The sequence below is a fragment of the Gracilinanus agilis genome, chromosome 2 (genome assembly GCF_016433145.1).
Source record: "Gracilinanus agilis isolate LMUSP501 chromosome 2, AgileGrace, whole genome shotgun sequence".
Taxonomy (NCBI): Eukaryota; Metazoa; Chordata; class Mammalia; order Didelphimorphia; family Didelphidae; genus Gracilinanus; species Gracilinanus agilis.
Genome location: NC_058131.1, coordinates 38562618 through 38588144, shown reverse-complemented (window position 1 = coordinate 38588144; position 25527 = coordinate 38562618). Strand labels below are relative to the sequence as shown.

At 40.8% G+C, this 25527-nt stretch overlaps 2 protein-coding genes across 2 annotated transcripts in view; both read left to right on the top strand.

Moving 5' to 3' along the window:
* The first annotated feature begins 510 nt into the window (after positions 1-510).
* Positions 511-5411, top strand: IL36RN (interleukin 36 receptor antagonist). The gene is made up of 4 exons (XM_044660442.1): positions 511-539; positions 3231-3316; positions 4744-4871; positions 5193-5411. Exons 1-4 carry the CDS (start codon positions 511-513, stop codon positions 5409-5411), a joined length of 462 nt encoding a protein of 153 aa, XP_044516377.1.
* A 15730-nt stretch (positions 5412-21141) lies between these two features.
* Positions 21142-25527, top strand: part of IL1F10 (interleukin 1 family member 10) — a 6942-nt gene continuing 2556 nt past the window's right edge. The window contains exons 1-2 of the mRNA XM_044660440.1: positions 21142-21173; positions 24753-24838. Coding sequence (XP_044516375.1) covers positions 21142-21173; positions 24753-24838 — 118 coding nt within the window. The remainder of the gene's footprint in view (positions 21174-24752; positions 24839-25527) is intronic.

Here is a 25527-nt window from a genome sequence, read left to right as displayed (position 1 = left end):
ATATTTTGTAGCTCTGCTTTCTTAGGCCTTGCTGATTTCTGGGTGGCTTTGGAAACTGTCCCAAGTGGACTCCTCTCCACCATTCTTTGGGTTGGGGAGGGAGGAAAGAAAGGAAGAAAGGAGGGAAGGAAATAAGAAGGGAGAGAAGGAGGGATGAAGAAAGGGAAAGAGGGAGGGGAAGGATAGAGGGAGGAAGGGAAGGAGAGATGAAGAATGGGAAAGAAGGAAGGAAGAATAGGGGGAAGTAGGCAAAGAAGGATGAAGAGAGGGAAGGAAGGAAAGAAGGAAGGAAGGAGGGAGGAAGTTTTCCTTTCCTTTCTCACAGGGAGTAAGGGGCAAGGTGGGCAAGAGGTTCTGAGTCAGGTTCCTGGTGGGGCCTCAACCTTCTGTCTAGCCTCAGGGGACTTGATTCCTGTCCCTTTGCATGACAACTTAGATGCCAGCTCCCCGCCCCACCCTCAATTAGGGATTTATTTTCTTCTAGAAGACAGAATATCGTCTTGATCCAAGATGGTTCTAAGTGGGGCCTTATGTTTCAGGTAAGTCTTCTTTGAATCAAAACAATCCAAGTTCTATGTAAAATGCTGTATGATCCATGAGAAGTCTAGGTTTACATAGGAGATCCCCACCTACCCTCGCTCCACTCCATCCCTGCTGTGTGGTCCTCCCAGAAATGGACCTCAAATAGGTGGCTTCTGGGAATTTCATGTATCCCCTCGATGTAATAATGTATTATTATAATAATAATAATCCAAACAGCAGGTGGCACTAACCTGGAGCAAAATCTCTTGACTTCTTGTTACTACTGCTTCTTAAAATGTATTATCTTGAGCTACTCCCATCTTGTGGGGAGTTAAACTTCTATAGGTAGAATATAAGTAGCTTAGAATGTGAACTCCTTGAGGACAAGGACTGTGTATTTTTGCTTTCCTTTAGATCCCCACCTCCTAGCCCAATGCCTACTCATTTCGGTATATTTGTTAACTGACTACATGACTGTTTTGTTTTAGATAGTGGCCTCTTTAGAGGACCATAGGATCTTAGATCTATGGTTAGAAGGAATCTTAGAGAGCACTTAGTTCAATGCTCTCATTTTACATATGAGGACACTAAGGCCTTCCTCACTATGAGGTGAATTTACATAGTAAAGAGTAGGAAGTGTCCTGAATTCAGAGCTCTAAAGCTGGAAGAGGATCCTTGAAATCAGCAAGTCCAGTTCCCCCATTTTACACATGAGAAAATGGAGTCCCTAAAAAACTCACCCAAGGTCACAGAGGTAGTAACTGGGATGGGAATCCAGGGTCTCAGACTCTAAATTCTATAAGTTTTCTACTTTATCATGATGGATGGATGGAAGGAAGGAACAAAGAAGGGAGAAAGGGAGGAAGGAAGAGAGGAAGGGAGAAGGAAGAAAGGAAGAAGGAAGTGACAGAAGGAGGAACAAAGGAACAAATGAAGGAAGGAAGGAAGGAACAAATGAATGAAAGAACAAAGAAAGGAGGGAAAGAAGGAAGGAAGAACTAGGCACTGTACTTTAAAAATATTATTTCATTTGATTCTCACAACAATCCTGGAAGGTAGGCAATATTATCAACCTTATTTTAAAGTTGGGAAAACTGAGAGAGATAGAGATTTTAAGTGGCTTGTCATGGGTCACATAGCTAATAATTATCTAAAGGCAGATTTGAACCCAGGTCTTCCTGACTCCAGATGTAGATTTTTATCCATTGTTCCACTTGACTGAGGCAAGAGTCAGGAGACCAGAATGTCTTTGCCTTAACTTAGCTGTGTGATTAACTAAGAATTAGTTTATTAATTATGATTAATTTATCTAAGATTAACTTTTATGTGTGCTAGTTTCATAGAATTGTAGAATAATGAAGCTGGAGAAGTTTCTGGGTTTCATCTAGTCTTTTGTTTTGTATTCTTCAAAAATAGAAATACTTCTTGGTTTTTTTTTCCAGCATGACAGATGCTTTCTAGCAAACATCTAAATAATGCTCCAGTACAAAAACAGTGAGCTTATTAGTTATTCTTAAAATGATCACTGGGACTACTTTAACTTTGATGGTATCCATCTTCAAGCAATTTTTAAAAGGAGGAAACAGGCCCAGAGAAGTTAAGCAACTTCCCCTTCTCAACTGTCGAGTGGAGATAATTGTCTCCTATCTAGTATGGGAATACTTTTGCTTAAGATAGGTTCTTGTCTAATTTAATCTGAACTTCTTCCCTCACTCCTCAGACTTTGCACAGTCCATTACCCATAACAGGCACTTAAGAAATATTTGCTAAATGCTATGGGCTTCACATGAGGCCATTGGTGGAAGAGTGCTTTGAAATCCTTAGAAAGACAGTAAGGAAGAGTAGGGAAGAAAACTTACTGTGAGAGAGACTTCAGAGAGTATCTAGTCCAATGCCATCATTTTACAGTCAGAGAAACTGAGTCCCATAGAGATGATGGGGTTTGTGTAGAACCACACAGCTAAGTGATGCAGAGCAGAGTCTAGGGGGTCAGGTACCTGCCACCTGGGACCTTTCATTCTATCTCTCCCAGGTAACTTGTTCTACCAGATGAGATAGAACAGAAGAGGGGAAGAAACTGGACTTTGGTATCTGATCAGTGACTTTGAGCCAGGGAGCTCATTTGGTTGTGTATAATTTCAGAAGAGCTGGGAAGAGAGATTCCCCATTAAGGAAGAGGGCACAAAGAGAGAAGTTGTGGAAAAAGTGAGAGCAACTTAGTAGGGACAAAAGTAAGAGGAGGGGAAGAGCAAAGGGACTAATCTCGAGAAAAATAAAAATCATAGACTTCAGGGCTTAAAGATTCCTTAGAGTTTTTTTTAGTGCAAGGGGCCTTAACTTTTAAGGGGATAATGTCTGATAAAGACTTTGGCCTCCGTTTTAGAACCATGTTTTTAAATACATAAAGGAAAATACAAAAGATTTTAAAGGAATACAAAGATTGCAAAGGAAGGCAATTCTATTGAAATGGAGTTATAGCAAAATATTTTTAAAAGATAAGTTTACCTCCTTGATGACCCTGACTCCTTCTGCAGTTTTATAGAGGAAGAAATTGAAGCTCAGAGCTTTGCTCCAGATTGCAAAGAGCAAACCACTGAGCCTGGATTCTGACTTGAGTCTTCTGACCTAGGATCCAAGGCTTTTTTTACTGTATTGTGGAAAGACCTGTTGCTACCTTTCCCAAACTTATACAGACCTTTGTGTTTCAGAATGAAAGACACAGCAATGAAGGTTGTTTATGTGCAGAATAATCAGCTGTTGGCCGGAAAAGTACCAGCAGGAAAAATTATTGATGGTTAGTTATAAAACCAGTCTCACTTCTGCCTGGTTTTCTCTATATTTTCTCTTGGGAGCACAAAAAAGGGCAACCATGCAGATTAGCACTGGCCCATAGGCCCAGGCCCTGGAGACATTAGTTACATTTAAATGAGAACTTTGGAGCTGGAGGACATCTTGACTCCAGACTTAATGAAGTCATTTATCAGGAAAATATAAATTAAAAGACAGTTTCTAACAAAAGGACTAGATTTCCCCCAGTGTCCAGATATTGCTGTTCATTGCTGCTACCACATTGGGAGGACTGTGACTGTTTTCTCATATAGAAGGACTTTTCTTAATATTTAGATTTTATTGTGGCCATCCCTCTATGGTTGGTAGTGAGGGCTTTGTTTCTTCTCTAGGTGATTCTGATTTGCCCTCTGGTATCATATGGGAGAATATTTCTGCCCTTCTCATGAATTGGTCTCCTAGTGGGCTCTGAGAGGATCTAGGTACAGGCAATGATGTCCCTTGGATTGAGAGAATATACCAGAGTTGGGCAAGCCCATTTTTGCCATAGTCTATCTGACTTCTCATGGCATCTGCTCATCCAGATATCTGGTGTCCTTCTGGCTGTTCAGAGCCTTGTGGGAAGCACAAACAATTCACCTCTGCCTTCTTCCCTATTGAAACAATGACCTCGTGTTTCATTTTCTTTCATTTATTAGGCAAGAAAATATTTGGATAAATAATCCCTTTGAAGCTGCCCTTTGAGAGTATTTGCATTTTTCATAGAGTCCAGGCACCATGGCAAGCTGATGTGTGGGTTGGGAAGAAGGGATATTTAGGGGAAAGAAGACTTTCTTGTGGCATTCACATCATAGCCTGTTCTTTTTACCTACCTCCTAAAGGAACGTTCAGTTGGCATCAACTCTTTTCACTGATGTCGAGGGGACTGGACCCCACTTCACAGTGGTGTCTTCAAGATCTATGATTCTAGACTTTAGGTATCTTAGAAGTTGTCTAATCCAGCCTGATTCTTTTCTAGCAAAGAAATTAAGTGACTTGTCCAAAGTTTCACAGACTGTATGTGGCATAGCTGAAATTTGAAATCAGATCTTATGACTCCTAGTTCAGTGCTCTGTGAATAACATGCAAAATAAACCAAAGTAAATGGGTGATACTAAAAAAAGGGAAATCCTTTAATACAATACTCTTCCTTCTTGAGGGAGCTTTGCTCTACTCTCTGATTAAAATTAATTCATCAATTCTATTTTTCCTTCTTGTTCATCTAAATTCCCCGGGTCAGTTAGTGGGGGAACATTTAATGATTCCAGCCAGACAATCTCACCTCACCTCTCACGGTGACAGGTAGCAGGGCTCCTGCTCTCCAAGGTTTAGTTACAGGTTAGGAAGGTTATAGAGGGAGGTCCTCTCCTTCCTCATTTGCTTCCTTTTCTCTAGGTGAAAAGATCAGCGTGGTTCCCAATAGATCACTAGATTCCAAACTGATCCCAATTATCCTGGGCATCGAGGGAGGAACCCAGTGCCTGTCGGTTGGGATAGCTCAGCAGCCTATTCTTCAGATAAAGGTGAGTTCTAACCTGAAGAGCATCAGGGATATTTGACACTGTTTACAAAACATAGACTTGGGTCAGGACCCAGGACAGCAGTCCATCCTTGATTTAACCCTCCTTAAACTAGTAATGCCAGTTATGTTGTAGTGGGGAGGAGCAGGGGGAAAAGTTCCCTTCGAAGCTAACTTCTGGATGCCTCTGATGTTCACCTCCTCCAGGAATCCTTCCTATATTCTCTCCTTTTCTCCTCAGGGTGATCAGTAGGCCCAGAAGATAACGTCTATCTATTTTTTCTGCCTTAGTTTCTTCTCACTGGTCTTGCCTCTTTTCCTTCAGCATAGGAACATCATGGACCTTTATCAAAGCAGGGAGGAATCCAAGAACTTCACCTTCTATAGGTGGGATGCTGGGCTCACCTCTAAATTGGAGTCAGCCGCCTACCCAGGCTGGTTCCTCTGCACCATCCTAGAAGAGGACCAGCCCATCACCCTCACCAACCATCCTGAGGACTCTCACTCTGTCATCGCTGACTTCTATTTAGAGCAGTGTGCCTAAGCTTTAGCTTCCCCTAGCAACTCTTTGGAGGGATGGCTCTGTTTAGCCTCTGTCTTTCAGTTCCATTCTTCTTCAGATCTTAGAATCTGAGAGTCATAAGGCCATCAATGGACCTGGAATCAAAAAGACCTAAGTTGAAATCCCACCAGAGACACTTATAAACTGTGACCCTGGACAAGTTATTTAATCTCTGTTTGCCTAAGTTTCTTCATTTGTAAAATGGGGATAATAAAAGCACCTACCTTCCAGGGTTGTTGTGGGAATCAAAAAGATAATACTTGTAAAACACTTTGCTTCAAAGAGCTTTGTAAATACTGTTATTGTTGATGTTATTGAGGATGCATGAAAGGAATCCCCAATGTAATATACCTGACAAGCTGTCTTCTCACCTCTCCTTGAAGATCTACAAGCAGAGGGAATACTTTTCAAGACAGCCCTTTCTATTTTTGGACCACTCCAATTAATAGGAAAAATATGCCTCAAAAAATTTAGCCTAAGTTCACCTCTTAGGTCTCTGACACAAATGATGGCAGGGACAAACCTAGATTTCACAGTCTCCACTCTACCCTTCTGATCCTTAATGTCTTCTTCAAAAGGACTGGACTCGTGATGAGCATCCATTCTCCAAATTTTGCCTAAACTGTAGTAATTTTTCCAGCTTAGTCCCTTGAAGGATGAATTTCCTACAGCTTTTCATTCACTTCCCAGGGCTTATTCACTGTTTAGAGAGCCAAGGATTCCTTGAATGTCACTTTGTTAAGTCAGATTTGTTAATAAGTCCCAGCTATACAATGCTTGGGGAGTAGTCATCTAGCTTCTATTTTAATAGTTCTGGGAACTGCCTTCATAAAGCAGTCTCACTTGTTCAGGGCACAGAATCAGGAAGAGATCTGAGTTCAACTCTAACCTTAGACACTTATTAGTTGTGTGATCTCGAGCAAGTCACTTAATCTCTGTCAGATTCAGTTGTACCAGCTATAAAGTGAGGACAATAATAGCATCTTTTTTGCAGGGTTGTTGTGAGGATTAAATAAGGTAATAATTTTAAAACACCATGCAAACCTTAAAGGACTATATAAATGTTAGCTATAATTATTGTTGGGAAATTCTTCCTTATACTGATTTGAAATTTGCCTCCTTGTAATTTTCACACAGGTCTTAGGTCTGCCCTCTTGAGCCATACCATGTAAGACCATTCATTATCCAAAGTCCTTCATATATTAGAAAACAGTCATTGAATCCCCTTAAAGCTCTTTTTTAGAAAAATAGCCTCATGTTCTTCAAAACTTCCTCATATGGGGGCAGCTGGGTAGCTCAATGGATTGAAAGCCAGGCCTAGAGACAGGAGGTCCTAGGCTCAAATCTGACCTCAGACACTTCCCAGCTGTGTGACCCTGGGCAAGTCACTTGATCCCCATTGCCTAGCCCCCTTACCACTCTTCTGCCTTGGAGCCAATACACAGTATTGACTCCATGACAGAAGGTAAGGATTTTTTTAAAAAAAGGTCCTCATATGAATGATGTCAAATATTCTCACTGTCATAGTTACTTTTTTTTGAGTGTGTTCCATCCAGTTTGTCAATATCCCTCATTAAAATGAGGCACTTTGCTGCTGTGAATTTATCCAATCATTCTGGGTAGTGATTTGGATTGAAATCCAATAAGTTACTAAGCTGAACATACCTTTTGAACTATTAACTAACAACATTAGTTATTTATATTATTATATGTTATATGTGTATATGTACAATATGTAATATTAACTAACAGTATTAGTCTATACCCCAAAACTATCAAAGAAAGATAAATACAGAACTATGGCAGCTCTTTTTTGTAGTGGCAAAGAGCTGGAAACAAAAATGGTGTCCATCTGTTCAGGAATGGATGAACAAATGATGGTTTATGAATGTGATGGAATACTATGTTGTAAGAAATAATGCGAAGGGGATGGTTTTAGAAGAACCTGGGAAGACTTGCATGAACTGATGCAGATGGAAGTGAACAGAACTACATGAATAAATTACTCAGAAAAAACATTTTGAAAGACTTAAGAACTCTGTTCAATACAACAACAAACCAGGACCCCAGAGGAACAGTGATCAAGCCTACTACCCACTTCCTAAGAGTGAGATGAATTCAAAGAGCAGAATGAGACATACATTTTTAGACATGGTAAATGCATAAATCCATTGTGTTTAACTTTGCTTGCTTATTACAAGGATTGTAGTTTTCCTTTTTCTATTTGGGTTTAAGGAAGAGCAGGTCAAAGGATGGAGCTGTTTAAAAAATTAGAGGGAAAAAGAGGGTCATTGAAGCAATTTTTAAAATTAACAGAAGAAAATAGATGAAATTTCAGAAAGAAACACAATTAAGCAGAACAGCTTTGAAAGTAACAGGCTGATTTATCACTTACTTTAAAAAATTGTACAGAATAAAGATTTATAATTTCACATAAAGTTGTGTAAAATTGTATAAAATCCTCTTCTTTTCTACTTTTTATTTGGAAATATTTCATTTTGGTGTTTTGAAATTCAGAATAAAATTTAAAATATGGTGCTAGGTTCAACACTCCTGGATATTGTTTGACTAGAATATAAGATCATAGGAACTATTTTTTTGCTTGGAAGATTATTTGGAGGAAACAAGAGAAGAGGAATGGATATACCATTAAGGAACCAAAACATAACTAAAGAGTGGAGTACATGTGAAACAAGTGGTGATCCAGTTTTTAGTTGAAGATATATGACAAATGGGGAACTCAATACTTTATGGAGCATTCCCTTTCACTTTTTCATAATTCTACTTATCCAGAGGGCTGGGAGAAGTCAACAAATTAAATTGCAAGAATGGTTAAAATATTCAAGTAGTCAAATGGTCATTGATTTGGGAATTTCTTTCAACAATAAAGATCATAATTCATCGATGTCTGCTCATTGGGTATGACTCTTGTCCCTGGTGACTGCTTAAAGTACAGTGCCAGTAAATTTTATGAGGAAAAAAAAAACAAATTTAGAGGTTAAGGAGATGAGCACAATTCAGAATCCCTATTTGCCCCAACCACAATCCACATTGTGCAAGTATTTCTGAGAGTTTATGGTGTCAGGCTAAAACTCATGGAGTTTCTGTTTGTTACTCATATGCCTTTGGTTATCATGTGTGCTATTAAACATCCGTCTGGCATTGTAAAAGGATTTGGCCTTGGATTATTCAGGAAACTTGGGTTTTAATCCCATGCTAGACACTGCATGATCATGAACAGGTCAGGTAACTTTTCAGAGTCATTGTTTCCTCTTCTGTGAAATGGGAATTGTAGTATATTTGGGGAAATTATGAATAAAGGACTTCTTGTACCTTAAACACTATATAGATGTGAATTATTAGATAGCACAATATGAAGGCTGCCTGAAAGGTTCTTCTTACACAAAAAATCCCACAGATTTACTATAGTGTCTGAAATTTAAAAAAAAAATTTTAAACCCTTAACTTCTGTGTATTGACTTATAGGTGGAAGAGTAGTAAGGGTAGGCAATGGGGGTCAAGTGACTTGCCCAGGGTCACACAGCTGGGAAGTGTCTGAGGCTGGATTTGAACCTAGGATCTCCCATCTCTAGGCCTGGCTCTCAATCCACTGAGCTACCCAGCTGCCCCTAGTGTCTGAAATTTTTAATGATTAAAGTCATCTCTTTATCGGAAGGCAGTGAAGTCCTTTCTAAAATACAGGTATCTGGTAACAACAACAAGTCACATTTAATTGGCATTGTGTGGTTTTCAAATTTTTACCTGCATTGCCTCTTTTGACCCTCAAAATAATCTTGTGAGGTAAGAGCTAGTATGATCCCTATTTTACAAATAATACAGCAGAGGCTTAGGCGGGTTAATTGAATTGTCCAAGGTCACATAACTAGAAAGCATCTGCAGTGGAATTTGAACCCAGGATTCTTGACATCAAGTATAGACACTCTAGTCACTCTGCCAACCTGTCTGTTAGGGCATTGTACCACTGGTACCCAGCAACATATTCAAAAGTATTGTTCAGTTGTTTTCAGTCATGTCTGACTCTTTTGGACCTTATTTGGAGTTTTCCTGGCAAAGATACTGGAGGGGTTGGCCATTTCCTTCTCAAGTTCATTTTACAAATGAGGAAACTGAGGGAAACAGGGTCAAGTGACTTGGAGTTAAGTCACATAGCCAGTAATTGTCTAAAGTGAGCTTCGAACTCAGCAAGAGTTCCTGACTCCATGCCTGACGCTCTATCCACTACACCACCCAGCTGCCCATTCTTAAGAATTTGTCCATCTAATTAGCTATCTGTCACACACCAAAGGATATTTCTTGAGGGAATAGGATATAGAACATGAAATTTATGTGGAAGAAAGGATCATTAGCATCAGGCTTATAGAGCTAGAAGAGGACTCAGAGGCCATCTAATTCTATCCCCTCATTTTATAGACGAGGACTTTGAACACCGGAGAGGTTAAAACACTCATTTAAGATCTCACACACACTCGAAACATCAGAGATCGGATTTGAATCAGGTCCTCTGACTCCAAAGTTAAGTTGTTCCTAAAACGTTGGCCCTTGGCACGGGACAGTGTCAGGGATGACAGGTTTGGGTTAGCTGCCTCAACGAACTCTTTCTTGCTTACCCCACATCTCCAATCGTTTACCTAAATATTACTATTTCTTTCTTCTACAATCATTCTTGAATACATCCCCATCTCTCCATGAACACGATCCCTTCCCTGATTCATAAGATTCTTTACTTACAACATTTAATAAATGCATTGACAATCTTTAATCAACTTGTCTCAAATTGGCTTGTATTTTGCCCCGTCCCATTAAGATTTTTAATTCCCAACTGTTAATGACTAAAACAGAACCCTTTCGCATGATTATTTAACATACATTTACTCTACACAGTTGAAGGGATCCGGACTAGACTTGTGATTTCATTCATACAGGAAATGACAATGGTACAGAGAGAATTTCCCTTTCCACCAGTCCCTACCACTGATAGAGATATTCTTCCTACTAATTCAGGGTGGTGCTTTCTCAACAACTTATAATGTCACATAGTTGACTAGTGTGCCGAGAAGTTAGATGACTTGTCCAGAGTTGTACAGCTGGAGCATTTCTGAGGGGAAAAGACTTGAACCAGACTTTTTTAGAAAGCTCTTAAAGTGATCCAAGCAGGACTCCATTCCAGTTTTGAAGTTTTTAGGTATAATAAAGTATCAATATATATGATAAATACTTAACCCAGATATCAGTTTTCTTGAAAAAACCTCAGGGATGCTTTTGTATAATAATAATAATAATAATAATAATAATAATAATAATAATAATAATAATAATAATAATAATAATAATAAAAACACCAACCCAACAAATGGAAGAAAGTCTCCCCAAACAAAAGCCTTCACTATGCCATCTTTGCAGTTAATCACAAACATTGCTGAGGAAGAATGACTTGAACTCAGATCTTTCTGGTTCTCTACTCACTACGTTATGTCTTTTGAGTAATTGAAATATTAAAAAATATGGTACTGAGGCTCCCAAATGGCTAGATTGATGCCACTCCTAAGGATGCCTAAGCCTTTGATTCCATTTACAACTTTATTTTTCCCAAGAGAACAATGATTGGAACTCTTCATGAGTACCTCTCCAATGTGTCCGGGCATGCTCTTAACCTCACCCCTTTCATGGTGTCCCCAAATAGTCTAGTTTCTCTAAACTTTAACTCTAAACTTCTGCTTGAGGTGACAATTTCATGACAGTCTCATCATTTCGCAGTTCAATCAGTCAATCAATGATCAAGAATTTATTAGGTACCTGCTTTGTTGCCTGGCACCAGAGTAGGTGGAGGGAATAAAATGATAAGAGGATAGAATGCTGGGTTTGGAATCAGGAAGACCTGAGTTCAAATCTAGATTCAGACACTTACTTGCTCTGTGACCTTGCTCTGCAAGTCATTTAACCTCTGTCTGCCTCAGGTTCCACAACTGTAAAATGGGAATATTTTCTCTACATCCCAGAGTTGCTTTGAGGATCAAATGAGATAATACTTGAATAAAGCATTTAGGACACTGCCTGGCATATACTAGGAGTATTATATAAATGTTACCTAGTATTATTATCCCTGTTATCTGTTCTCAACCCCGATATATGCTGGTCTGAGTGGAAACTGGGGGAAATGTGAAAACAAGTAGGTACATCTAGGTAGGTCTTGTACAACAAAAATTTACTGAGCACCAGCTATGTTTCATACACAGGGCTAGGCCCAGGGACAAATAAGACATAAAGCCACAGCAGCTCAAATTTGTGAGGGACCAAAGATATCATTGAATCTAACATGCACAAGAAAGAGAATCCTTCCTTCAAAATCACTAAGAAAAGTGGTTTAGGGGCAGGTAGGTGGCTCAGTGGATAGTGAGTCAGGTCTAGAGAAGGGAGTTCCTAGTTTCAAATTTGGCCCCAGATACTTCCTAGCTGTGTGACCCTGGCCAAGTCGCTTTGTCACTCTCTTTACTGCTTTTTTACAGTTTTTTTTTACAGTCTTTACCTCTGTCCTGCCTTGGAATGAATAATTTTAATCTGGTTCAGGAATCTTTAAGGACACACTCAAGAGTTTTGCTTGGCACCATGTGGCCTGCAGCAGGGAGTTTGATGCCTCCAGCCCAGTCCAACCTGTCCCGAGCCAAGTTTCGCTTGGCTGCCTACACCATCATTAACAAGGGCTCCTTCAGCCTTTGCTTGAAGTCTTTCAGTGAGGCAGAGCCCATTGCTTCTCCATTCTCCATTTCTCTTTTATATGGATCTGATTGTCAGGAAATTACTCCTTACCTCAAAGAGAAATCTGTCTCTGAACCTTTTACCCCCTGCTCATCTTGTGAGACTTTACCTAAATCCCTATTAAATTTCACCTTCTTTAATTTGAGCCAACATTCTAACCCTTTGATCTTCTGGAGTCCCGACCCAGTCGTTAAATTAGAAACCATTTGTTTTCATTTTAATAAACAGTCCCTGCCCTCAAGGAGTGTACAGCCTTACAAGGGGAGCTAAGACCTGCAAAGATAAAGCTAATCCCTGTGAATACGTGTTATATTTCAAAAAGGATCACAAAGTGAGATGCGATGAAGGAAAGATTATTTCCAGCAGAATAAGTATATTTTGAAATTTTACATGATCCTCCTTATGCAAGGGCCATGAGAACTTTCTTTACACCATTCTAATTTTAGTATAGGGCCTATTATAAATCACTTCCATAGACAATTCATTCATGATTGATATTATAAGAGAGCTGCCTTTCTGGTTTTGCTGTTTCTGCCCATGATAGCATCAAGAGCAGTACCACCCATCATCCGTCAGCATCTCCACTTCTGGTTGTAACATGTATGCCATTTGAAAGATGTCAGATGAAAATACAGAGTCTATCTGTCCAGGACTCTAGTTGCTGGGGCCAGGGTGAAGCAGAATAGTGAATGACATCGTGCTGGTCGGCGCCAAGATCTGGATCAGCTGGTAAGAGAACAGGCATGATTCTGCTCCCTCTTCTCTTTTTAAAATTTTTTTTTTATTTTACAAGGAATGATTTATTTGTTTGGGAGGGGTGGAAGATGGCTTGAGAGGCAGGGAGGAGTGACAGATAGCTCTTTAAGCAAGGGCAATATAAAAATAAAAGATAATAAAATAAGATAAAAAGAGAGTGTAATTAGTCTTCATCTTGGGAGAATATTTATCGAGCCTAAGGAAATAGCAGAATAATAAGGAAAAGACCACATAGGTGTGTTCATGAGTGTGTTTCGTAAGTTTGCTTCTCATTTCTATCTCTGGCAAAGGAAGGTCAAGATTACTCATGGGAGGTGTAGATTCATATTCTGAATAAAATGAAATATACTGTGATTCTCAGAAAATAGCCTGACAATGTGGTGTAGGAGGAAGACCTTTGGAATTGAATTCAGGAGATCTGGGTTCTTGCTTTGATCCTTACTAACTCTGTGATCTCAGACAAGTCACCTAGTCTCTCCAAGCCTCTGTTTCTTCATCTGCAGAAAAGTGGGGTCATTTTTCTCCATTTAATAAGTACCTACTATGTATAGAGCATGTGTTGGACAGTGGGAAAGATGCTGAGTTTAGAAAGAACCTGGTCCCTATTCTCATGGACCTTGCAAATCTCACAACAATGGAGCTAAGAGATATAAGTAGTCCCTTCAGAGTTATTTTTTTTAAATTGTTTTTGTTTTTTGGTGTGTGCAAGAAAAGTGCTTTGTAAACTTTAAAGCAATTTATAGCATTATTAATAGTTTACCATAACCTGGACCTTTCTACCTTTCCTTACATATTCTAGGATCTAGTGATGTTGACATCCTTGCTTTCCCCACACAAGATACTCCACCTCCAAACTTTGGACAGATTCACTGACTGTCTCCCCTGCCTGGAATTCTCTCCATCCTTTTCTATGCCTCTAGGCTTCCTCAGCTTCTTTTAAGTGTTAGCTAAAACCCAAGAAACAAGAAGCCTTTCCCAAGTTCCCTTTGATTCTAGTGTCTTCCATCTGAGATCATATCCATTTTATTTTGGCTATATCTTGCTTGTAGATAGTTGTTGGCATGCTGTTGTTACCATTTGAATGAGAGCTCCTTGAGGGCAGGGACTTTGCATCCTTGGTACCTTGGTGCTTAGCACAGTTCCTGACACACAGTAGGCACTTAATTAATGCTTTTTCATCCATCCATCCATCCATTCATCCATCCATCCATCCATCCATCCATCCATCCATCCATCCATCCATTTTCATTTGTTATCTTCCCACTGAGACCATGCAATACTTTCTACAACTTGTGGAGAATGTGCAAATTCTGCTGCCTGGCACCCTGGAAAAATACTAAGTGAAATGACATTGTAACTCATTCTTTGTTTGTGTCCTGGCATCAACCTGACCTTGAGACCAACCGAAGATTGGTCTGCTTTCTGTTCTTCTCTAAATATTCCCTGCTATTCCTTGACTTCCTGTCTCAGTATTCTGTGGCTGTTGGGGATACAGAGAGAAGGTGAGGAATAGAGATTAAGATTTAGAGATTTCCCTTTAAGAAAATGACTGGCTGGTGATACCCAAGCTCAAGACAGGGAAAGAGAGGGCACAGGAGTGAGACTGACTTGACTGTGCCATAACCCATATTTGTTTATTTGACTACTGATGCCACCAATAATAACAACCATGATGGCAGGGCCAGAAGCAGGGACCTAAATGCTTGGGATCTCAACCTTGTAGCAAGCATTCATTAATGCCCCCATCCCAGTTATTATCCCTAGTGACCTAGAAGAGTTGTGAAACCCTTGTGTCTTTTTTTGTTACTCTTCCTGAGTCAATTATAGGGGTAACAATTTGTTTGACCCACATTGACCAGGACCTATAAACACTGGGCAGACAGTGAAACAGCCAGACTGAGTTTCCAAGAACCAGGGTTTAAGAGCTCTACATCGGGACTACAGGTCAGTGGTGGCTAAGAAGGGGTGTGCGTGTGTGTGTGTGTGTGTGTGTGTCCTCTCAACACCATTTTTTCTATCTGTTTCTATGCCTGTCTCTGCCTCCTCTTATTTCTCTTCTCTCCTTTCTCTATTTTTCTATCAAGCTATTTCTTTTCTGTCTCTTCTTTCCTTTTGTTCCTCGGTTTCTCTTCTCTAATCCTATTCACTGTCTTCTCAATCCCTCTCTTTTACTCACACTTTCTCCTTCATACCCTTTCTCTTCCTTTCCTCCCACTCTTCTACTCTATCTCTGTCTCTCTGTTTTACTCCCTCCATCCCTCCCTCCTCTTTTTGCTTTCTTCCTTACTCCTTCTCTCTCCATCTTCCTCTCTCTCTTTCCCCCCTCTATATCTCCTCTCTCTATGTTATTCTGTCTCTGTCTCCTTTTCTTTATTTCTCTGTCTCTGCCTGTCTCTGTCCATCTGTCTATCCCTCTCCCTCCTCTATCTTTTCTTCTTTCTTCTTCTTCTTCTTCTTCTTCTTCTTCTTCTTCTTCTTCTTCTTCTTCTTCTTCTTCTTCTTCTTCTTCTTCTTCTTCTTCCTCTTCCACAATGCCATGCTTGTTCTCCTCTCTTCCTCATTCTTTCCTGGTAACTTTTGAGCTTTCTCAAATCTCTCTCAAAAATTGCTGCTAAAAACATTGTAGAGCTAGAGATAGGTCCTAGGAGATCTTGGAGAGGCTGAGGATAGACCAGAAATCAATTCAAATTAAGGCCAATGTTTCTGAAGTCTTTCTCATGGGATGCCAGCAGAGCACAACTTCTGGAAGATACTACCAAGGTAGAAAGGTTTTGCAGTGTTGGGCAAACTTTTTAAAGAGGGGGCCAAAGGAAAGGAAATGCTCTCATCTGTCAGTCTGTTTCTAAGGCAACTCTTTTGAAGTTTCATTGTATTGTATCCTACTCATTGTATTCGTCAGATTAGGAATAATGTCATGCAGGCAGATAGAACATTTCATGGGGCTGCATCTGGCTGACGGGCCTTAGTTTGCCCATCACTGGTTTTGAGTAATGACCAGGGAATGGATCATGTATATATTGTCCGAGTCATCCCAGTATAATTTGAGGTGACTCATCTCCAGACTGGATGCAGGGTGAGGCTTTTATTGACTAGAGACAGAAGGACTCAAAGATCTTCTACTAAATGACAGAAGGGCCAGGAAGCATCCACAATGATGAAATTGTAGATCTGTGAAGTATGTGCAGGACAGGAAGACAAATGCCATTAGGGGTGAAGGGCATTGTTTATGGCTGTAACCACAGTGGAAATCGAGATAAAAGGATGTATCAGAGAGAAACTATGAAAGAAGAATTGACAGGGCTCTGATGAAAGCTGGGACCTCACATAAGACAAGGAGAGAGTCTATGCTGATGAGCTCAGTTGACTGAGGGACAACAGTGTGACCAATGACAGAAGCAATGCCATGGTTCAGTGGAATGAGCACTGGATCAGAGATTTTAAAACCTGGGTTCAAATTCTGCTTTTGACAATTACAACTAGTGACAATTACAACGGACAATTACAACAATTACAGCAATTACAACTGGGCAATTCATTTAATCTTCCTGGGCTTTGGTTTCCACATCTGTGTAGGAATAAAAATGAATTAAATACTACAGCTCAATTTAAATTAAAGTATTTAATAACAAAAATGAGAGGGAAAGGGTTTCCTTCAGTTAAGTGAGCAGAGCACAGAGCCAGGGACCCACAACTGCCACACTTTAACCAAAGCAAAGCTCAAGCTCCTAAAAAAAGAGCCCTATAGCGTGGGCCTCAGCCAAATTTATCTCCCCAGCCTCTGTATGTCAAATGAGGACGTCAAAAAAGGATGCTGGGAAAATGTAGCTCAGGTGTAGCAAATTTTCCACCTGTATATCTGTAAAATGAAACAGATTAGACTCTTGAGTTCTTTTCCAGCTCTTGATTTATGATCTCGAGAGCTAGGTGGCACAATGGATAGAGTGCTGGGCCTGGAGTCAGGAAGAATCAAGTTCAAATCCAGCCTCAGACACTTATTAGCTGTGTGACCCTAGGTAATTCATTCAGCTTCTGTCTGCCTCAGCTTCCTCAGCTGTAAAATAGGGATCATATCAACTCCTTCCTCCCAAATGTGTTCTGATGCTCAGATGAGATAACACTTTAAAGCTGTTTAGCAAAATTCTTGGTATTTAGTTGGTGATTAATAAATGTTCATTCCCTCCCTTTCCCTAGGAAATAGAGAAATTGGGACAGGGATTTAGTTTTTTTTTTATAAACTTTACCTTCCATCTTAGAATCGATACTAAGTATCAGTTCTAAGACAGAAGAGTTTTAAGGGCTAGATAATTGGGGTTTAATGACTCTCCCTGGGTCAGACCATTAGGAAGTGCCTGAGGCCAGGTTTGAACCCAAGACATTCCATTTCTAGGTCTGGCTCTCTATTCACTGAACCACCTAATTGCCCCAGGGAGTTAGTTTTAAAGGCTGCTAGATGGCACAGTGGATATAGCACCTAGCCTGGAGTCAGGAAGATTCATCTTCCTGAGTTCATATCTGGCTTTAGATACTTACTGGATGTGTGAACCCAGGGCAAGTCACTTAATCTTGTTTGCCTTAGTTTCTTCTTCTGTAAAATGAACTGTAGAAGGAAATGGCAAACCACTCCAGGGTATCTTCCAAGAAAACCCCAAATCGTATCACCAAGAGTCAGATACAATGGAACAGGGGAGAAATAATGGGTTTGATTTCTGAACGTGTTGAGTTGTAGATATTGCCAGGAGATTGGAATGCAGAATTCTGGTAGGAAGATGGAGTCATGAGTGAAGAACAGTTTCAATTGAAATGATACATCATGGTAAATGGGGGGACCAAGGTGTTGACCAAATATTAACCACACATTGATATGGCATTTTTATAGCTCACAAAGCACTTTCAGAGACGTCATATCATTTGATTCTCAGGACATTCTTGTGAGACAAGTAGAGAGTAGCCAGTGAGCTATGACTATACCCATTATATAATGAAAACAAGGAAATGAATTCTTGATTTGACCAAAGTCCCACAGCTAATAAGAATGGATTTAGGCTGAAACCTTGCTTTAATTCTAGAGAAATCTGTCTTATCTGACTAAGGTCTCCCATGACTTATAATAGGAAAGTCAGTCCTGGGTGTGAATTGCTGCCTCTCCTAATACACTCCTTGGTGACATGTTACTATACAGACTCAAATACATGCACATATACATTCTGCACCCTTCTTTCTTTTTGTTTTCTTTCTCTCCTTTCTTGTGGAGAATCAGATACTTATTAAGCCAGGCTTCTTTTCTCCTACTTCTGCTTTGGAGGTCGATTTTGCAGCTTTGGGCTATCTTCCTTTATGGATTGATTGCCGCTCCTCTTTGTAGCCATACCCACTATGCCTATCTATGTCTCCTGCCCCTGACACCAACACTGACTCATCAATTTCTGTGAATACCCAAGGGATTCACCTAGATTCCCTCTCTCCTGTGTCCTGTATAGGTCCATCTGAAATGTGATCACTTTTGAGAAAATTCTAAGGGTAGGGCAGAGCTGTAAGTTATATGGACTGGGGGTGATGGAAGCAGAATAGAAGGAGAATCATATTTGGGGGTAAACAAAAGGATGCTTTTGTGAAAAGGAACTCTGGAAGTTGATGGAGGACTGTTAGACAACCTTACAACAAACATGGTAGCTCTAAGGCTGGAAGGAATCTCAGAGGTCATCCAGCCCAAACCTCTCATTTACAAATAAGGAAACTGAACCGAGGAGAATTGAAATTATTTACCCCAAGATCATACAGGTAATAAGCATTAGAAGCAGATTTAAACCTAGGAACCCTAACTCTAACTCCTAGAACTCTAACTCAGAGGTCATCTAGCCCAAACCACTCATTTACAAATAAGGAAACTGAAGCTAGGAGAATCGAAATGATTTACCCCAAGATCATACAGATAATAAGCATCAGAAGCAGATTTAAACCTAGTAACTCTAACTCCACAGATATTCCTTTATCCATGACAACATGTGGTCCTCTTTGGATTCCTCAGATTTTAGAGCTAAAGGGATCTTCTTAGAAGTCACGTGGATTTCTTTTTAAAAGGAGGGAACCGAGACTTAGGGAGTTGATGTTACTGACCCAAGTTTAATCAGTAAATTAGAGCAGTCAGGGAGTCTAAGGCTCAGCTCTCTTGACTCCCACTCTAGTGCTCCAAAACACACTGATTTCCATAATTTTAAATACACACCAATCAGGGCCAATTACAATATAGATTTCTGCATCTCAATCCCACTCATAGTTCTCTAGTTCTCTTTCTGAGACAGAATGGAAACCAGTCAGATTTCTCCTCTTTAAAAACTTTGACAGAATAGTTGTCACCTCCAGTCATGATGTTCTAAGCTCATTTCTTGTAAGTTACCAATTTTCAGTCATATCCTGGTATTTCAGTTGACAAAAAGCAGGTTTCTCATTTCTCCCCTCCTGTATCTTTCCCTCTCCACACAACCAGGGACTAAGAGCATAGCCATCTTCTCTTGGATGCTTACATACAGCCAGGACCTGGATCTAGGGGAAAGTGTCCAGATAGGGAGAAGGAGGTCAAGATTCACAACTGTGCCTACCACTGCTACCCATGCTTCAAATCCCTTCCTGAGCTCTATTCTCCAGGAATCAGGAATTTTAGAGTTAATCCAGGATGTGGATGAGAGAGCATCATGTCCAACTTCCTCATTTTCTGGATGAGGAAACTGAGTCTTGGAGGAGTAAAGGGAATTTGTTTAAGTTAACAAAGCTAGTATGTGTGGGGAGCAGAGTTTAAAAGTAAGAGTTCACATTTTTCTAATAATGTCTTATGGTTCACAAAGGGCTTTCTTTCTAACTGCGGGGCAGGAATACAGGTATTATATTCCCAGTTTACAAATAAGGAAATTGAGGCTCAGAGAGGTCTCCAGCCTTGCTTGGGGTTAGGTAATAGCTGTCTGTTTTAAGTTGGTCCTCAAAACAAGGTCTTCAGAGGGTCAGAGGTATAGAGGGAGAAAGAGTCAGAGAGACAGAGATGGAGACAGGGGCAAAGAGAGTCAGAAAGAGACAGAGACAGATCCCATTTAACTCTCAAATCCCACGACTCTGCAAAAACAAAGAAATATGAGCCAGATCTCAGCCACAAGGAGCTTCTGTTGGCTCATAGGGGAACATAAAAGTCAGACACACAAACTAGCTAAATGATGACTGGACCTGAATGAATAAGTCACCTAATAAGGCCTCTACCAAGGCAGGAAATTCTAATGGGTGTTCTGGTATCACTTCTTGGTCTAGGACAGAGATGGGAAGAGGGAGGAATAGATAGAGGGAGATAGTAAGGGAGGGAAAGAGGAAAAATAGGGAGACAAAGACAGACTTAGACAAAGTCAAAGACAAATAGAAAATGACAGGGAGAGAGACACAGAGAGACAATGACAAAGAGACACAGTGATGGGAGGGATGGAGGGAGGAGAGGAGGGGAGAGAGGAAGAAAAAGGGATAGAAGGTAAGAGGACAGAGAGAGAAGTAGGGAAAGAGAGAGACAGAGAGAGGCAGGGGAGAGAGAGAGAGAGAGACAAAGGCAGAGAGAAAGACAGAGAGTGACAGAGAGCCTACCCTGAAGAAGCTTACTCTTTATTTGGGGCAACAAGTCCCAAAATATGTACAAATAAAGACAGAGGAGTTCTAACAACTGGAGAGATTAGGAAGGGGCTCTTGTAGGAGGCAATATGTGAGCTGAGCATCTAAGTGAGCTACAGATTCCAAAAGGTGGGGATGAGGAAGAGGCACACAAAGGTGTGAAAGGAAGAGATGGAATTTCATGTGTTAAGGCATTGTGGGAAGGTCAGTTTGACTGGAATCTAGAGTGCCTAAGCAGGAGTAACATGTATTTAAATTGGGGAGATCAACTGGAGCCAGATTGTGAAGTGCTTTACAGGTTAGAGTTTGTATTTTTAGCTTAAGGGGAGTTCATTCTCCACTTTTCCAGAAACCACTGACATGAAGGACGTGTTCATTAATCCCTCACCACTGCCAGCTGATCTCCGTGTATATGGGGACCTAGAAATCCTAGATGTGAAGATTGTCAGGTCCCCAGGCTTTCCAATGCCTTCCTTTCCTAACCAGAGCTTTCTCTTCCTTTCTTTTCTCAGCAGGGCTCAGGTGTGTCCCTCCTTAGATCGCAGAGATGTGTTCCCTCCCCATGGCCCGGTACTTTGTGTAAGTTTTCTGTCGTCGTGTATCTGAAGGCTGTCACGTACAGAAGGGATGAGACTCGTTGCATCTAGGCACAAAAGGGAGAAACTAGGAACAGCAAGTCAAAGCTTCGAAGAGGAAAATCTAGACTTCACTGTCAGGAAAAATTTCCCAATTAGAATTGTTCCAAAGTGAAGCGGCCCTCTTTGAGTGGCAGATGTTTTCCCTTCCTGGGAGGTCTTTGGGCATAGACTAAATGATCCCTTGTCCAGTGTCTCCCAATAGGAATTCCCTTCATATATGAGTTGAATTAACTGACCACTGAGGATCCCATTTAATTCTCAAAATCCATGGCTCTGCAAAAACCAAAGAAACATGAGCCAGATCTCAGCCACAAGGAGCTTCTGTTGGCTCATAGGGGAACATAAGAGTCACACACACAAACTAGCTAAATGACGACTGGACCTGAATGAATAAGTCACCTAATAAGGCCTCTACCAAGGCAGGAAATTCTAATGGGTGTTCTGGTATCACTTCCTGGTCTAGTCTCCCTGTGCAAGCCCTGCTGTTACTCAATAGTAATTTTATTGTAATTATAATAATATAATAAAGTAATTATAATGCTATAATAAATAAATAAATTATAATAATATAATAATTATATTGCTATAGTATAATAAATAAATGCTATCATAAAGTAATTATAATGCTAAATAAATCAATAGGATTTTGACTCAAAAGGGGTAAATGAAACTGACTTTAGCACCCATAGGTATCAGCCAGGACCGATACCTGGTTAGAGGAACCTCATGGGGAAATGGCTGGAATCTTGCTTTAGCACCTTCAGAAGGAATAAGGAATTCTTCTGAGATCTGAGATCCTTCTGAGGCATGATTCATGCAAAATGGGACTCCTCCAGTGGCTAAAAGTAGCCATTGGCATTACTTTAATGTTTCTCACAAGCTTTGTCTTTTTCTCCTCTCTTCTAATACCCCATATTTATCTTCTGAGCCTGAGCACAATGTGGGCCTTAAATGATTATGAAGGAACCTTGGCCATCTCTAGTGAGATTTCTTTAGCCACAGGAAAGCCCTTGGCCAAGCGAAGTTGAAAAGCAAAGCTGAACCAGCCGTGATCTTCTACCATGACCAAATACCTCATCCATTCTTAGTAGAATTCAGAAATGTGCCAGAAAAAAAAAAAAAAAAAGCTGAGACAGATAAATCTGGAAACAGTCCAACCAGTCCAAATTCTCATCATCCCTGCTGTGAGAGTGAATTTCTACCCCAGTGTAGTTCTAGATGTGTTCCTAGATTGCTGAGATGGGGAGGGACATGGTAGAAAGTTCAGTCCCTATAATCACATTACAAAAAATGTCTACATGAAGGTAAGCAGGCAATAGTCCATATCTTGATAAATGATCATCAGTTCTGGGTGCTGTCTTACAGACCCAGTGTGGAAAAGGGGGGGGGAGGATCTCTCTGAGGAGGGCGACCTATATGGTCAAAGGAAAGCTAGGAGCTCTAATGGATAGGAAGATGAAACTGGAGTCAGTAAGACCTGAAGTCAAATCTAGACTTGGGCACTTCTTCTCCGTGTGACCCGTTATTCTACTTCGAAAATCGCTTAACCTTTATTTGTCTCAGTTTCCTGATCTGTAAAATGAGGATGATAATAATAGCAACTACCTCCCAGAGTTCCTGTGAGGATTATTATTTGTAAAGTGCTTTGCAGCCCTTAAAGCCCTGTGTAAATGCTAGCTGTTATTATTAATAAATGGCTTTTGAGCTCTTGACATGTAAGAATCAGATGAAGGAGCTCAGGCTGTGTAACCTGGAGCAGAGAAGTCTCAGAGCATCTGTGTCCAAGTATTTGAAGGGATTCACCCATGGAAGAGTGATTAGACTTGATCTGTTTGGCCCCAGAAAGAAGAATCAGGAGTATTGGATTGAAATTAAGAGGCATTTGTTTCTGATGGTAGCAAAGGCTTCCTGGCAATTAGAGCTATTCAAAGTAGAGTGTTCTGTCTCTGAGTAATGGGTCTCCACTCACTGGAGGTCCTGGAGCAGAGACTAGTGGACCAGTTGCTGGTATAGTAAAAAGGAGATTCCTTTTCCAGTATGGGTTGAATCAGATAGTTACAGAACTGAGGTCCTTTCTAATTCTCAAATTGTGTGTTTCTGTTCTCATCCAAGCCAACACAACCATCACCTCCATTTTGTGGAGAAGTCAAGGCATTCAGTCATTTTTCAGTAATGAAACTTATTATTGTTCAGTTGTGTCTGACTCTTTGTGACCCCATTTGGAATGTTCTTAGCAAAGATATTAGATACTTTGCCATTTCCTTCTCCAGATCATTTTACAGATGAGAAAACTGAGGCAAACAGAGTGAAATGACTTTCCCAGGATCACACAGCTAAGATATTGGAGGGGTTTTCCATGTCCTTCTCTAGCTCATTTGACAGATGAGGAAACTGAGGTGAACAGAGTGAAATGACTTGCCCAGGGTCATAGAGCTAGTAGGTGTCTGAGGCCAGATTTGAACTCATGAAGCTGAGTCTTCATGGCCCAGCACTCTATCCATTGTGCCACCTAACTGAGCCAGAATTTAAACCTAGGGTTTCTTACTCTTCTATTTAATGGCATAGCATATGACCTCTGGAGTCAGAGGTCCTAAGTTCAAATCCTTCCCCTCAGTTTTAATAGCTTGAGTGACCCTGGGCCATTTGCTCAGCCTCTTGGGTCTAGATTTCATCATCTTCCAGATGAGAAGGTGGGGTTCAGTTCCAGGTAGCCCACGGCTCTGAATCTATGCTCTTCTGACAAGCTGCTTCTGAGAGGTGTTCTCTTTCTATCCTGTCTCCTTCCATTGATAGGGAAAGAGGAAGTGTCTGCTCCCCTTTCTCCCAAGACTGAGCTTTGGGGATAAAAGTTTAAACCAGTTGAAGGTGAGCAGAGCAGTTGTGTATTGGAGTTGAAGACTTGGAGACAGGGGACCTGGGTTCAAATCATTCCTTCAACACTTACTGCCTGGGAGACTTGGGGAAGTAACCTGTTTGGTCTGGATTCTTCTGTAAAATGAATGGGTTGGACTAGATAGCCCCTGAGGTCCCTTTCAGCTCTAGACCCCAATTCACCATCATACAGTTGAAAAAGCTGAGGCATCCAAAGGGCAACGAGTTTATCCTTGGTCACATGTTGAGTCAATGGCTAAGTCAGGACATGAACTTCCCAGTCGCATGTTTTTAAAGAATCAGGATATCTTCTTCCGTGTATGGGGCAGGGAGGGGAAAGGGCAGCTTGGTGGCACAGTGGCCTCAGACACATCCTAGCTGTGTGACCCTGGGCAAATCACTTCACCCTGCTTGCCTCAGTTTCCTCATCTGTAAGATGAACTGGAGAAGGAAATGACAAACCTTTCCTGGATCTTTGCCAAGAAAATCCCAAATGGGGTCATGAAGAGTCAGGTGTGACTGAACAATACCAACAACATGGTCAAAAAGGGGAGCCTTGACAGGCTTTGGTGGAATATTTTGTGACTGTGTGGATGTGGCTATAGGGGGGTTGATATTTGGGTCTAATGTTAACCTGAACATCTTTCAGAATTAAGGATACTGACCAGAAGCCTTTATACTTGAGGAATGATCAGCTCCTAGTAGGAGATCTGAACTCAGAGTTCTATGGTGCAGGTGAGTAGCTCCGGGCATTCTAGACCACCTACCTGGCCTTTCCTTCTTCCCCTCCTCCCACCCAACTGGAGGCAGAGTTGGGCTCCAGTGGCCAACATTAGCCTTTACAGGTACAAGAGAAACTTTGAGGAGCCATAAGGATGTGGACAAAAGCCGCCATATTCTTTGTTTGGGGCACAAGTCTACTAGAGACACTTTGATTGATTACATTATTTTAGCTCCAGGGAAACACATGAGAGAGAAAGACAGATAGAGTGAGACAGAGTGGCAAATAGACAGACAGACAGACAGGCAAAGAAAATGACAGAGGCAGAGAAAGACCAACATAAACAAAAACACACAAAATAATTTACAGAGACAGAGGGAGGGAGAGGGAGAGAAAAGGAGTGTGAGTAACAAAGTAATAGAGGGAGGGAGAAGAAGGGAATTCCAGGGAGAAAGAGAAGAGGAGAAGAGAAGGGAGGGAAGGAGAGAGACAGAGAGAGAAGAGACAGACAGAGAGAGAATGGGAGGGAGGGGAAATATAAAGGGAGAAGGGAAAGAAAGAAAGGGAAGGAAAGAGGGAGAGGGAGAAGGAGAGGGGAGATGGAGGGAGAGGGAAAGGAAGAGGGAGAAGGATATAAAGAGAGAGAGAAAGGAAGAGAGATAGAGAAAGGGAAAGAGAGGGAGAGAGAAAGAGAGAGAGACAG

Bases quoted from the DNA above. Each gene is read 5' to 3' on its own strand.
- IL36RN (XM_044660442.1), top strand. From the start codon at position 511: ATGGTTCTAAGTGGGGCCTTATGTTTCAG. The intron at 540-3,230 runs GTAAGTCTTCTT...TTTGTGTTTCAG, and splicing joins AGTGGGGCCTTATGTTTCAG to AATGAAAGACACAGCAATGA. The intron at 3,317-4,743 runs GTTAGTTATAAA...CCTTTTCTCTAG, and splicing joins AGCAGGAAAAATTATTGATG to GTGAAAAGATCAGCGTGGTT.